General features: G+C 46.3%; 1 protein-coding gene across 1 annotated transcript in view; it reads left to right on the top strand.

The window, feature by feature from the left end:
• The window catches only part of doc2b (double C2-like domains, beta), a gene marked incomplete at both ends in the record, with an annotated part of 238,265 nt that extends 223,324 nt beyond the window's left edge, over nucleotides 1-14,941 (top strand). Inside the window, 2 exons of the mRNA XM_080508313.1 lie at nucleotides 488-584; nucleotides 14,808-14,941. Of these exons, the coding sequence (XP_080364439.1) occupies nucleotides 488-584; nucleotides 14,808-14,941 (231 nt within the window). The remainder of the gene's footprint in view (nucleotides 1-487; nucleotides 585-14,807) is intronic.
• Nucleotides 14,942-15,154: the final 213 nt, after the last annotated feature.

A 15,154-nucleotide genomic window follows, 5' to 3' on the forward strand; every position in this document is an offset into this window, starting at 1 on the left:
GAGGCCGGGTTGCTGACTGCAGCTAAATGGAGGTGCAGGCCAGAAGCTCCACATTTCCTCTTACATTTCTTGGCACTCAGTTGCCTCAGTCACCTGTTGCTCAGATCGCAGCGGCAGAAAGAAGCACTCAGCTCTGCTTTTCACATGCTGTATTTAGAAGACTGTGTAGTTTATGGATTACTCCCTTCGTTTGAGTACTCCGCCGTGTGTTTCACATGTTCCTCTGTCTTTGTATCCATCTCTCCATCCATCCGTCCATCCATGCGTCATACCATCATGAGGAATGTTCTTGTTTCAACCAGGAGATGATGCAGATATTTGTCTTCACTTTGGGGGAAGTAAAACAAAAAGTCCTCAAGTAAAGTAAAGCTACTTTGAAAACTAAAAATAGGTTGTTAAATCTGTGTTTACATTATTGTCTTGAAGCTGGTTTGAAAAGAAGAGCTGTGTGATTGTTTGAGTTTCACCGGGTTCTGTTTGTTTCCAGGAGTTCTGTTACGACATTAAATATGCAGACCTCACCAAAAAGACACTGGAGGTCACCGTGTGGGACTACGATATCGGCAAGTCCAACGACTTCATCGGTACGTAAACTCCCAATGTCTGCAGTGACTAACCAGGTCTCGAAAAACTGCAATTCGTCAGTCCAGGACGCTCTGGAACAACTTCTCTAAACTCCTGCAAACTCTAAGCTCCAATCTCCATGGCTCAGTTTGTACAGCAGTCATCTCCCAATCTGTTCCCATCTCTGCCTGCCCACATGCCGATGTGTCCTTGGACAAGATGCTGAACCCCAAACTGCCTGTGTGAATGCAGTATGAGAGTGAGTGATTGGAGGGACCAATGGTGCAAAATTGCAGCCTCACTTCTGTCAGTCTGCCCCAGGGTAGCTGTGGCTACCTACATAGTTTACCACCATCGAGTATGGAATTAATGCAATGTAAAGTGTCTTTGACTGCCAAGGAAAGTGCTTTATAAAACCAATGCATTATTATTAACTCCTTAAAAGTCTTCCAAGCTCCTCTAAACTTATGCTCTTTGAATTTCCTCTAAATTCATTCAAACACCTCTAGACTCCTCCAAACTCCACTAACCTCCTTCAATCTCGTCAAAACTCACTCAAACTTCTCTAAATTCCTTGAATCTGCTCCAAACTCTTCTAAACTCCTCCAAACATCTCTAAACTTCACTGTAAACCAAGATATTCTTTTAAATAATAAATATTAGCTGATATGACTAATCCGTTCATTATTTTGCAAAAGGAGGGACCATTACTAAACAAAATGTGAATTGTAAACTACTTAAAATAAATTATTTCTGTACTAAAGGTTCTGAGCAGAGACACCTCACACGTACATGGTTTTTTAACGCTTTGGGGAGGGGCTTGACTACCTGTGAGCTGTGAGCTGGTGGTGAGCCGACGCCATGACTCTCGTCTCCTTTAACTGTTGGCTGCCGACCGCATGTAATACTTGACGTTTGTGATGAAGTGGGGGAATAAGCATCAGTCTGATTGATCAACACATGGGTAAGTCCACACATTTGGTTCTGTTCGCAGCATAATACTTATAGTCACTGCGTAAAATAACATTTTCGCCCTGCGCCAGCCCGCTAATGCTAAGTTAATTCTGTCCAGTGATATGTTTAATGTGAGAAAATTTAAAAATGCTCCACCGATAGTGGTTGTCATGTCAGCATAAATAGATTTTCACACAATTCCTCTTTTATCATTCTTAAGGGTTGTTGTGTCTGTTGTAGTTCACTCATTTTATTCACTAATGGTAATATTTCTGCTAATCCTTTTTGTTTATCTTTAAGATGGTGATCTTGATGGTGAATCCTGAAAGTGTCTCCCCTGAATGCCAGATATTCACCCGAAGAGCCTGAAAATCATCATTGAGGGTGAAGTTGTTGTGGACAGACTGACGACCCTGCCAGAAGTTGTGTGTCTCCTTTTTGAAAAATGTTTGTAAACCAATTGTTGTGAAGGGTTAAATGTCGAATTGTTTTGACATGGCACTTTACTCAGATTTAGTTTTATACTAATGTTTAAAATGTTTAACATTGCAAAATGTACTTAAACAAAACACTGTTCTTTGTGGTTACAGGCAGAAACTGTACTCTATGAAATGTTACTATTGCACTATTTTTTCAATAAATTTGTGAAAAAATAATTTTAATGTCATTTTATATAAAGAACAGCGGGAAATATACAGACTATTGTTGTCTAAATAATTATGATTATAAATCACATTTAATAATTGGAAGTAATAAATATGGGAAATAAATAATCATATACATGACAAAAAATACTGATAAACGAGTAATGATTGCTGATATGAACAAGTAATGGTTAAGTTCATTACTCATAAACATTAGTTTTAAGTCCTGGAGGTCTTTAGTAATGAATTTTCTTGGACATAAGACTTTGTGTAAACAGAGCTTGATTTGTTTAGTTTTTAATTTTGTAAAAACTAGACATCCCAGGGCAATCCCAGGTTACAGTGTTCTCTAATCTCCTCCAAGCTCTTCTAAACTTCTCTAAAGTCCTCCAAATGCCTCCAAACTCTTCTATACTCCCCTAAACTTCTCCAAACTCCTCTAAACTCTTTTAAACCCCTCCAAACTTCTCTAAACTTCCCTAAAGTCCTCCAAACTCTTTCAAACTCCTCTCAACTCCTCTAAACTTCTCTAAAGTCCTCCAAACTCATTCAAATTCCTCCAGACCACTCTAACCTCTTGTAAACTCCTTCAAACTCCTCTGAACGCTTCCAAACTTCTCTAAAATGCTCTAAAGTCCTCCAAACTCTTAAAGTCTTTGATACTCCTCCAAACTCCTCTAAACTCTTTTAATCTTGTCTCTACTCAATCAAACTTTTCTAAATTCCTTGAAACTCCTCCAAACTCATCTAAACTCCTCCAAATTTCTCTAAACTTATCTAAAGGCCTCCAAACTCCTTTAAACTCCACCAAACTTCTCTAAAATTCTCTAAAGTCCTCCAAACTCTTTCAAGCTCCTCCAAACTCCTCTAAGCAGCACCAGCACCCCTTACTGGCAGCACCAGCATCCCCTCTGTCAATTACATCCTCACCAACTGTATTATCAAAACTAAACTCTCTTCCTGCTCTCTTCTCACCCTCTAACATCCAAATCTTTCATTTGGAGACTGTTTCTGTTCCACGACCATTTTACCAAAGACAAGATGAATCCCACAGGAGAGGAGTTAAACATGGTAATCTGATCAAAATCAAAACTGCTTGTAAGGAAGAAGACTGGCTTCCTTGTTTTGACTATGTGTTGGATGGTTATGTAGAGCCCACAGCGGGTGATCGGTCAGAATCACGCAAGAGTCCCTCGGTGGATGATGGTTTATTCGCACTCAACTGTAGGATGGGGTGTGTCTCATTACAGGAGTTACAGGAGGATGACGTAGTTGCGTGAGTGGACACGCGTGTGTACGTATGTGTGTGTGTGGGCGTGTGTGTGTGTGTGTGGTTCTGTAAGACGCACACAAAACACCGAACAGTAGGAATGCCGTATCACGTCCGTCTCACGTCTGTACACCACGGGTAAACAGTCTCGGACTGAATGCTATCCGGTACGGCAAGCCCGAGCCAACTTGTGATTGGCTGAGAGTCCAGGTGAAGCGAGGCGTATTCCAAAGGGGAGAGAGAGTGTCACAGAAAGTGTCTTACGGTTAGCGGCCACAAGGGGGCCTTTTTTACAGCCGCCCCCAGATTACCGGAGGGAATCTGTCGACGAAGAAAAGGCACCCACTCATCCGGTAGTGGTTAGTCGGGCAGCTCCGGAAGCTGGATGAGTCGGGCCACAGGGCGGGTGTAGGACTTGTCCCCTACCTTCACTTCAGCAGAGCGCACTCTACCGTCGAGGCTGGGGGAGACGCTGGTCACTTTGCCCACTGGCCACAGTGAGCAGGGAAGTAACGGGTCGATGATGAGGACCGTCCTACCGATGTGCAGGTCTGGACTTTCAGCATTCCACTTCTGTCGGGCCTGAAGGCTGGGCAGGTAGAAGCGGATGAAATGCTTCCAGAAGTGGTCGGCCAACAGCTGACTATGGCGCCAACGCCTACCACTCAGGAGCTCGGAGTCGGGATACACCACCTGTGGGAGGGAGGCATCTGACCGACCGATGAGCAGCGAGTTGGGGGTTACTGGATCCGGGTCTGCAATGTCTGCGGATGTGTAGCCTAATGGCTTGGAGTTGAGAATCCCCTCGATCTCGATAAGCAAGGTCCTCAGCACCTCCTCAGCCACATGCTGAGCTCCAAGGGTCACTTGCAGGGCTTGTTTGACCGAGCGGATCTCCCGCTCCCAGCAGCCGCCAAAGTGGGGGGCGTTAGGTGGGTTGAACTTCCAGTCGATCTGCTGGGTGGCGAGCAGTAGTGATGAGAAACCCGACTCCTCGAACGGACTCACGGGTTTTTGAGTCGTTCATCCAATTGAATCGGTTGTATGAGTCATTTGAGTCATTTGATTCAGTTGCGCATGCGCACTATTTCCACCCGCTCCAGGACCTGGAGGCTCAGCTGAACTGCGACATGAACCAGGGGGAGAATCATGTATTCATAGTAAAATGATGAAACACTTCTGAGGAAAATAAACAATAAGTACACATTAGTTTTTAGTGGTCCTGGTCTCCTTATTCTAGATTATGTGTGTTGTTTTTGAGGTTTAGTTGAATCAGAAAATAAATTAGATAAATGATTAAACTGAATAAATACCTGGCATCCAGAATGGCAGATATACAGTATATATTAATATATACATATGTTTTAATAGTTTTTTTCTTCCAACATTCTGATTTTCTTTTTTTACTAGTATCAATAAATAATGTTATGTTCATAGGGCAGAACTAATTATAGGGGACAATATTAAATGTAACACAATACAGTGGTATTTTAACATTGTTTATTGTGTATTTATCCATGTATTATTCATGTATTTATCTCTACAAGCTTTGTGAAACAAACAATGTATTATTTTTTTCTCCGCCGTCACTCAGAGATTTTCAGGTGAGGGAGGGGGGGGGGGCTCACCGCTCACCGCTCATGAGGTGAACGACACAGCGGAAGTGCTACTGACCGATTCAGTGAACGACTCTTTCGAGTTTTGAGGGGAGTCGGTCATGTGAGCTGAACGATTGAAGGGAGGTGAGTCGGTCATGTGAGCTGAACGATTGGAGCGAGCTGACACGGGCATGTGAGCTGAACGATTGAGGGGAGGTGAGTCGGTCATTCGTGCTGAACTACACCGACAAGCTGACTCGAGTGTGCTGAAAGCCTCATGTGAATGTCAGGAGCCGGAAGCTGCTGTGCTTAGCGGCCCAGCTACAAGGAGGCTGTAGCAAAAATGACTCAGTGAACGAGTTAATGAACATGAAAACTCATGAGTCACCGTTCAGTAAAGTGACTCGCGGGTTTTGAACGATTCGTTCAAATTTGATCATCACTAGCGAGCAGGGATTTGAGGTCTGGAGCAAGTTTGGTGAATGCTTCCCGCAGCTCTCGATCGCCACCTCTGAAGTTAGTCCCCTGGTCTGAGATGAGCTCGAACGGCTTTCCTCTGCGGGCGATGAACCGTCGCAGAGCCATGAGGAACGAGTCTGCATTCAAACTGGTGAGCAGGTCGATATGCACGGCCCTGGTGGTCATGCATTTAAAGATGATTCCCCAGCGCTTTTCACTCCTTCTTCCAAACTTCACCGTATATGGTCCGAAGCAGTCTACTCCTGTTGAGTAAAACGCCGGCTTGAAAAGTCTGACTCTGGACGGTGGCAGGTCTGCCATCCTCGGGATCTGTGGTTTCCCGCGCCATTTCTGACACTCCTGGCAGCTACGCTGAAAGCAGCGGATAGCTTCTCGCCCTCCTGGTAGCCAATACTTGCGGCGCATCTCTGAGAAGACCCTCTCTGGGCCTGGATGGTGCAATTGGTCGTCAAAATCTCCGATGAGCAGCTGTGTGACTGGATGTTTGGCGTCCAGCACCACCAGGTGCACGGCACGTTGTTCCGGCAGGTTGCTATGGCGCAGCCGTCCGCCAACACGAATGAGCTTGTCATTGTGATCGAACTCTGGTGCCAGCTTAAGAAGTTGGCTACTCTTGGCGACTGGTTTCCCTGACTGCAGCTGGGCATAATCGGTGTGAAAACTGTCTTGTTGAACCTGCTGTAGCAGTGCCAGCTGAGCTTGCCCGTAGGCTGCGACGTTGCCTGGGGCCGCCCCATGTTGGGTCTTAGTTGTGGCAGCCAGAAGGTCTTTGAAAGATCAGAACTGCTTAGCGTCTGGGAGATGACTCGACATGGCAGTAGTGAGGCCACAGAACAGAGCTTTCTTGAGCTCTTCACCCTGATCTGACTCTGTCTGAAGCTGGGGGCTTTGTGGCCATTTGTGTGGCTCGTACCACAGAAAGGTCGGGCCTTGACCCCAGCGGCTGTCTGGTGCCAACGTGTCGAGAGGTTTGCCACGCGTTATATCATCGGCAGGGTTCTGTGCAGAGTCCATGTACCGCCATGTGTCGTTCTCAGTAAGATCTTGAATCTCTGCCACGCATGTGCCAACGAACACTTTATATCGGCATGACTCAGATTGTAGCCAAGTGAGCACGGTTGTCGAGTCCGACCAGAGCACCACGCGCTTGATGGGCAGTGTGAGTTCAGATTTGAGGATCTGAGCCATTTGTGCTCCGGTCAGAGTGGCACATAACTCCAGGCGTGGGATTGATTGCTGCTTTCTTGGCGCAACCCTGGATCTTGCGGTGATGAAAGCTACCTGGACTACCCCATGAGGGTTCTCAGTTCGGAGGTATGCCACAGAGCCATAGGCTTTCTCCGAAGCGTCACAGAACACATGGATCTCGCGCTCACAGGTAGGAGAGTCTAACTCACGGCCAGTGTAACACCTTGGGAGTGCTATGCTTTGTAGGTGAGGCAGCTCCTCCTCCCACTCTCTCCACGCAGCGAGCAGGTGTTCCGGTAGAGCAGGGTCATCCCAGTCACGCCTTTTGTCCCACAAGTGTTGGATGACAACCTTGGCCCTGGTGGTGTAAGGTACGAGAAAGCCAAGGGGGTCATATTGACTCGCCACCACTTTGTAGATGGAGCGCATAGTGACAACTTCTTCTGTGGCTAAAGTTGCTCGACACTTGAAAGAAAGGGTATCCTCTTGGCAGTCCCACTGCAGACCCAGGGCCGATTCTTCTTGACCTGGGTGACCTTGGGCAATCCACTTTTCATCACTGGACGATCTTGCCTCAGCAGGGAGGTGACGGATGGTATCTGGATGGGTACTGGCCCACTGGCGTAGCTCGAAACCTCCATCGGCCAGGAGAGTCTGCAGCTTGTTAATGATAGGTTTGGCCTCAGCAACGGTATCCACACTCTGAAGACAGTTATCCACATAGAAATGTCTTAACACGGAGTCTCTCACTGCATCAGCTGGCTGAGTGTTGTCGGTGACGTGCTTCTGTAGGGCGTATGTAGCGCAGCAGGGGCTACAGGTTGTGCCGAAGGGAAGCACCTTCCACTGGTAGACGGCGGGTTGTTCGTCACGCTTGAGCTCCCTCCAGAGGAAGCGGAGGAGAGGCTCATCCTCTGGAAGTAGCCTGACCTGGTGAAACATTCCCCGTATGTCGCTGCTGAAGGCCACACCATGTTCTCTGAATCGCAGGAGAACTGATAGGAGAGGTGGACCGAGGGTTGGACCAGGGAGCAGGAGTTTGTTCAGGTCCGTGCCGATATACTGGAAAGAGCAGTTAAAAACCACTCTGTGTTTCCCATTGTGCTCGACAAGGTGGTGAGGGATGTACCAGCTGCTTGCGGTGTTCTCGGCTCCATGTGGTAGTTTCACCACATAGCCAGCCTGCTCAAGTCTCTGGAACTCTGCGTCGTAGACGTGAGCGGTCTCAGGGCTCTTTGCCAGCCGCCTCTCCTTACTCCGGAGCTGCGGGAGTACTGCCTCCTTCGGTACACACAGCTGAGGAAAGTTCTTCACTCGGAGTAGCGGAGTGGCATAACGACGGACCCCATCAACCTCTACACGCACAGTCTGCTTATCCAAGTGCCCAAGAGCCTCTTTGTCCGGCCGTGACCTCATGCTGGCCTTTTCGCTGCGCCATGGGAGGACATCCAGCAGCCACAGTCTCTCAACGTGTTGGTAGATGTCGACTGGAGGTGCCCCGAAGGTGGTGAAAAGGCAGCGTTGTTGTCTGAGGTACTGCTTTAGGTTGTGGGTCGGACCTTGCAGTGTCCATCCGAGACGGGTGCGGATGGCAACCGGTGCACCAGGGGGACCGAAGATGACTGGCTCGACTGGAGTCACCAAGTGGGGGTGGTCTGAGCCAATGAGCAGTAGCGGGACCACGTTCTTAAATGAAGGGATAGGCAGCTTCCTCAAGTGCATGTATTTGCTCTGCAGTGATTTGAGGGGATATGTATGCTGGCCAAGCCCGAGCTTAGGTGCAGTGAAGGCTCCCTGGATCTTGTAGACCATGGCTGGGGAACAGGCTGGAGAGATGCTGAATGAGACAGCCGCCCCGTGAAGTGTCTGCAGCTCCTGTCTGACTGTGCGCAGGGGCAAATCTTCGGGCTAGCCTTCGAGTCCCAGTTGTTGGGCAGCCGGCTGGAGAAGCAGGGTGCGTTCAGAGCCGTCATCTAGCACAGCATATGTTTCCAGAGTCTGGTCACCATGGCGGAGGATAACTTTACTGACCTTGAGAAGCACGCGATGGCCCTGCGGTGGCTTGCCAACGTATAGCACTTGGTCTGCACTTGGCAAAGATGGGCTCTCACTGGACTTCGCTGGGCCAGGCCTTCTCTCAGCTTTTTCAGTCTTGGCCAGGTTTCTCCCACTGACATCATGTAGAGCAAGCAGGTGTCTATTATTGCATGTTCTACAGCACATCTTCAGGTCACATTCAGCTGATCTGTGTTCTCTGCTGCACCGCCAGCACCGGTTGTTATCTTGGATCCAGCTGCGTTTCTGGGTGGCGCTGAGCAGCTTGAAATTGGTGCAATTGTTCAGAGTGTGCTTGTAGTTGTCACAGAATGGACAGAACTTCTTTGCATCTAAACTGGTGGGATGAGTGGATTTGGCCGGCTCCCTAACCGACGTGGGTTCAGCCCCCAGCATGTGGACCGATGGCCTTGGTGATGACTTGATGGTACTCCTGGAGTCTCTGGGCCAAGTTCCAGCATCCTTTCCCGAGCGATATTGCGCTATATCCTCCTGGATATGGAGCTCGTATTCCAACCAGTCTGCTAGGTCCAGGAGTGTGGGGATAGGAATGCGGAGTGGGTGGATATAGCGCCTGAAACTGGATCTCAGGTCGTGTGGTAGTTTGCCCAGTAGACGGGTGACATGAGAACCACAATCCAGCTCAACTCGCCCCTTTAAACCAAGCTGCTCCAGCATGCCAACCAGTGATCGGACATTCAGGGCGAACAACCTGAATGACTTGATGTCACCGCTCTGGATGTTGGGGCTGTCCATCAGTTCAGCAATCCGCTGAAGGGCGAGTTGGTGTGGTTGCCCATACTGCTGGTTTAAGGCTGCCATAGTGTCCGTGAAGGGATAATCCGAATTGCTGTATGAATCTGCCACCAGCAATGCTTCGTCCAGCTTCAGATGGTCCACTAGGATCTGGAACTTGAAACGTTCCGTGGCATCTCTACGGAGGAGATTGTCCAGGGCAATGCGGAGTCGTGTAAAGTCCCTTGGGTTCGGACGGTTGAAGTCTGGAATTGTAGGAGTTGGTCCTCTGTAGGATCTTTCCTGTCCACCAGGGGGAGTCACTGAGCGTCGATGTCTGGGCTCGTGTTGAGGTGAAGGTGGACTCCATCCACCACACCGGTCTGGAGAGTAGCTGTGGCGGCTTGCAGGCTAGTAATCACCTCGATGTGATGGTTCTCTGTATTCTCTGGCGGAATAACGAGAGTCTTTGTGGCTGGCATGACGCTCAGGTGAGCGGCAGTGGCTGGACTGCTCATAGTCATAACCGTAGCGCCCCTCTCTGTACTCATAGCTCCGTCGTGGGGCCTGGTGCTTGGTGCGTGCTGACTCAGTAGAGTGCTTAGGTGAGGGAGAGTCATATCTGGATGATTCCCTGTAGTCCTTTGTCTCCCTGCTATAGTCGTGACGCCTGTCAGAGGACGGTCGTGGTGGCGTCTTCCTTCTAGGTACGGTCTCCCTGGCCCGAAAGTGGACTGACGATGCGTACCTGGATGAGTCACCTCCGTAATCCAGCCCTTCTCGGTAAAGTCTTTCACGGGCGGCTACAGTACTTGGCACTGGACGGGGTCTGCTGGGCTCCGCTTTGGCTCTGAGCTGCTCATTCTGTACCTTCAGCCTCTCCATTGCTGCTAGGAGATCTTCCCTTTCACGCTCTAGGATACGGCATTCCCTTCTCCACTCATCTGCTGAAGATTCCCATGTGTCAGTGACTGCACATCGCGCTGGGCTATGATGCAGCTGACCGTCTGGGGAAGCGGAGCGTGAAGCAGGTCCACTCTGGTCCTCCTCATCTCGCTGCTTCCTGGACCGTGCACGGGACTCGTCATCCGAGGTGGTAAACATCTTGGTCCGCTGTAAGCTCTGGATCCGGCTCGAAGGACCACTTTGTAAGGAAGAAGACTGGCTTCCTTGTTTTGACTATGTGTTGGATCGTTATGTAGAGCCCACAGCGGGTGATCGGTCAGAATCACGCAAGAGTCCCTCGGTGGATGATGGTTTATTCGCACTCAACTGTAGGATGGGGTGTGTCTCATTACAGGAGTTACAGGAGGATGACGTAGTTGCGTGAGTGGACACGCGTGTGTACGTATGTGTGTGTGTGGGCGTGTGTGTGTGTGTGTGGTTCTGTAAGACGCACACAAAACACCGAACAGTAGGAATGCCGTATCACGTCCGTCTCACGTCTGTACACCACGGGTAAACAGTCTCGGACTGAATGCTATCCGGTACGGCAAGCCCGAGCCAACTTGTGATTGGCTGAGAGTCCAGGTGAAGCGAGGCGTATTCCAAAGGGGAGAGAGAGTGTCACAGAAAGTGTCTTACGGTTAGCGGCCACAAGGGGGCCTTTTTTACACTGCTCCTATCAGTAAACAAAATCACACAGCAATTAAATGTGGACTGTTAAATATTTGTTCACCTTTATCTAAGTCTTTACTTATAAGTGATTTAATATCAGATCATAAATTTGATTTATTGACCCTCAATGAAACCTGGTTAAAAAGAGATGAATATCTCAGCCTCAATGAAGCAACTCCTACCACTCATGTTAATCACCATCTTCCTCGAGAAACTGGGCGAGGAGGAGGAGGAGTAGCATCTATTTATAACTCTAGTCTACTTATCGATCCCAGACCTAAAACTAACCAGAAATCCTTTGAAAATCTGTCTCTAAATCTTATGCATTCTGACTGAAAAAACAGCAGCCAGTTCTACTTGTCATAGTGTACCGTCCTCCTGGATCATACTCTGAATTTCTGTCTGAATTCTCAGACTTTATCTCTACTTTAGTAGTAAGCTCAGATAAAGTCATCATATTGGGTGACTTTAATATTCATGTTGATGGTGACAATGACTGGACACAATTGGATTTTCACAAAAAGTGAATGAACCCCCTCATTATCTTAATCAGACGATTGATCTTGTTCTCACTTACGGTATTGACATTGATCATTTAACGGTTTTTCCCTACAACCCTCTGTTGTCAGATCACTTCCTGATATCATTCAAATTTACATTAACTGGCTTTATAGCCCCTGAAAATAAACTGAAATATAAGAGATGTGTATCAGACAATGCTGTAACCAAATTCAGGGAAGTACTCCCACCAATATTGACTTCAATACCATCCGTGGATCCAGCAGTAAACAGCTGCCACACCATCAGCCCTACTCAGGTTGACTTGGTTGTAGAGGGAACAGCAGCCTTACTTCGCTCCACACTTGATTCTATTGCACCCTGGAAGATGAAAGCAACAAGTCAGAGGAGGATAGCTCCATGGTATAATGATAATCTGCAAACTCTAAAGAAATCGTCAAGAAAATTAGGGAAGAAATGGTACTTAACTTGGTTAAAAGTATTTTGAACAGCCTGGAGAGCTAGTTTGTGAATCTATAAAAAATCCCTTTGCAAAACATAAAACACCTACTATTCCTCCTTAATTGAAGAAAACAAGAACAATCCTAGATTTCTCTTCAATACTATAGCCAGGCTAACAAAAAGTCACAGCTCTGTCGAGCCTCATATCCCTTTAACTATGAGCAGTAATGATTTTGTAAATTTATTTAATAACAACATTCTAACTATAATGATAAAATTAAAGATCACTGCCCAGTGCAGTGGCAGATCAATCAACCACATCTTTAGATTCATTAGTGGAGCCTGACTTCCAGTTATGCAGGTTCCACTCTATAGAAGTCCTTGAGCTATACTCAGTCGTGGCTTCATCTAAACCAACAACTTGCATACTCGACCCAATACCCACTAAACTGTTTGAAGATATATTCCCTGTGATTAGTACATCAACACTAGATCAGATCAACTTATCTCTCATAACAGGTTATGTATCACAAGCTTTTAAGGTTGCTGTTGTTAAACCTCTTTTTAAAAAACACACCCTTGACGCAGGAGTCTTAGGAAGTTACAGGCCAATATCCAACCATCCCTTTATTTCTAAAATCTTAGAAAAAGTGGTCACAAGTCAGCTTTGTGACCATTTAAGAAAAATTTACTTATTTGAGTCTTTCCAGTCGGATTTTAGAGCTCATCATAGCACAGAGGTCCAAGTTACTAATGACCTCGCATGGCTTCAGACAAAGGACTGGTCTCTGTTCTGGTTCTGTTAGATCTCAGTGCTGCTTTTGATACTATTGATCATAACATCCTATTACCCAGGCTAGAACACATTATCGGGCTTAAAAGTACGGCACTGAACTGGTTCCGATCATATTTATCAGACAGGTTCCATTTTGTTCATGTTCACGATAACTGAGGTTAAACATGGAGTTCAACAGGGTTCTGTCTTAGGTCCTATACTTTTTACTTTATACATGCTTCCTGTAGGGAATATCATTAAAAAACGCTCCATTAACTTTCATTATTATGCAGATGACACAAATCTATGAAACCTAACAATAATAACCAACTTTCTAAACTAGAAGCTTGTCTTAAAGATATAAAGGATTGGATGAGCTGTAATTTCCTGCTCCTGAGCTCAGATAAAACAGAAATTGTTACATTTGAGCCAAAATATCTGAGAGACAAATTATCTAAAGATATTGTCACACGGATGGTATTACTTTGACCTCCAGCACCTCTATGAGGAACCTGGGAGTTATTTTTGACCAGGATTTATCCTTTAACTCACACATTAAACAAATCTGCAGGACTGCCTTTTTTCACCTCCGCAATATTTCCAAAAATAAAAACATGCTGACTCAGAGTGATGCCGAAAAACGAGTCCACACATTTGTTACTTCAAGAGTAGACTATTGTAACTCCCTATTATCAGGGTGCCCAAATAACTGCTTAAAAATTCTTCAATTAATTCCAAATGCTGCAGCGAGAGTCCTGACAAGGACCAGCATGAGAGTTCACCTCACTCCAATACTAACCTCTCTTCACTGGCTCACTGTTAAATCTAGAATAGAATACCAAATCCTTCTTCTAACCTATAAAGCTCTTAACAACCAAGCCCCATCATATCTTAAAGAACTATTAGTACCATATCTCCCAATAAGAACACTTGGTTCTCAGAGTGCTGGCTTACTGGAGGTTCCTAGGTTTTCTAAAAGTAGAATGGAGGCAAAGCCTTCAGCTCTCAAGCTCCCGTCTTGTGGAACCAGATCCCAGTTTCAGTTAGGGAGGCTGAAATAGTCTCTACTTTTAAGGTTAGACTTAAAACGTTTCTATTTACTTGAGCTTACAGTTAGAGCTGCTTTAAAACACCCCCTCCCGGCATCTCTCTTTGCTTCTCTCTCTACCTCTCTCTCTACACCTCGCTCTACCTCTATCTCTCTACATCTCTCTACGCGGACCTGGGTCTGTTTCTTGCCGATCTACCCGAATCAAGTTTTGTATCTCCCCACCCAATCTATCTCTCTGTCTTCCCTCTCCTCTCCTCTCCTCTATCCTCTGAATCTATCTCTCTGTCTTCTCTATGCTCTCCTCTCCTCTATCCTCTCACTCCAACCAGTCAGCAGAATTCCTTCACCTCTGAGTCTGGTTTCTGCAATGGTTTCTTCCTGTTAGAGGGAGTCTTTCCTTCCCACAGTCGCAAATAAACCTTGGGTGTGTTGGGCTTTTCTATTTTCTCTGTTAAAAGCACCTAGGAATGACTGTGTTGTATATAAATAAAGTTTAATTTAATTGAATTGAATTAAACACCTCCAAACTCCTCTAAACTCATTGAAACTCCTTCAAACTCCTCTAAAGTCCTCCAAACTCTTTCAAACTCTTTTAAACTCCTCCAAACTCCTTCAAACTCCTCTAAACACCTCCAAACTCCTTGAAACTTCTCTAAAATCCTCCAAACTAATTAAAACTCCTTCAGTCTCCTCTAAACTCCTCCAAACTTCTCAAGTCTCCCCAAAAATCCTCTTCACTCCTCTCATCTCTGAACTCCTCCACACTCATCCAAACTCAAAGAAAAGAAACAAACTGTATTTCCACATTTTGTGAGTTATGTAGTTCCTTCAGCATTTTGTTGTCTTCCGGTAATCTCTGGATTAGAATGTGTTGTTCTCCTGTGTGTGAGTGTGTGACTCTTTGTACCTCTTCCAGGCGGAGTGTCTCTGGGCATCAATGCAAATGGTGAGCGGCTCAAGCACTGGTTCGACTGCCTCAAGAACAAGGACAAAAAAATCGAGCGCTGGCACACACTGACCAATGAACTGCCTGGTTCATTAAATGACTGAAGATACATTGGTCCGTGACACCTCTCCTTGGGATTGCAGTTCCTCTCAACAAGGCTCAACAAGTCTCCAGTTTTTATGTTTTTCTTTCCAATACACAACAAAGGTTTTCTTATTAATGATTTTTAATCTTTAGTCTGATGAAATGCTGTTTGACCAGATCTTTGTTTTTACTGGCGGCACAGAATGAAAGGAAAAAAAAAAAAACTTTTCCTG

This window comes from Blennius ocellaris (assembly GCF_963422515.1).
Source record: "Blennius ocellaris genome assembly, chromosome: 14".
Classification (NCBI taxonomy): Eukaryota; Metazoa; Chordata; class Actinopteri; order Blenniiformes; family Blenniidae; genus Blennius; species Blennius ocellaris.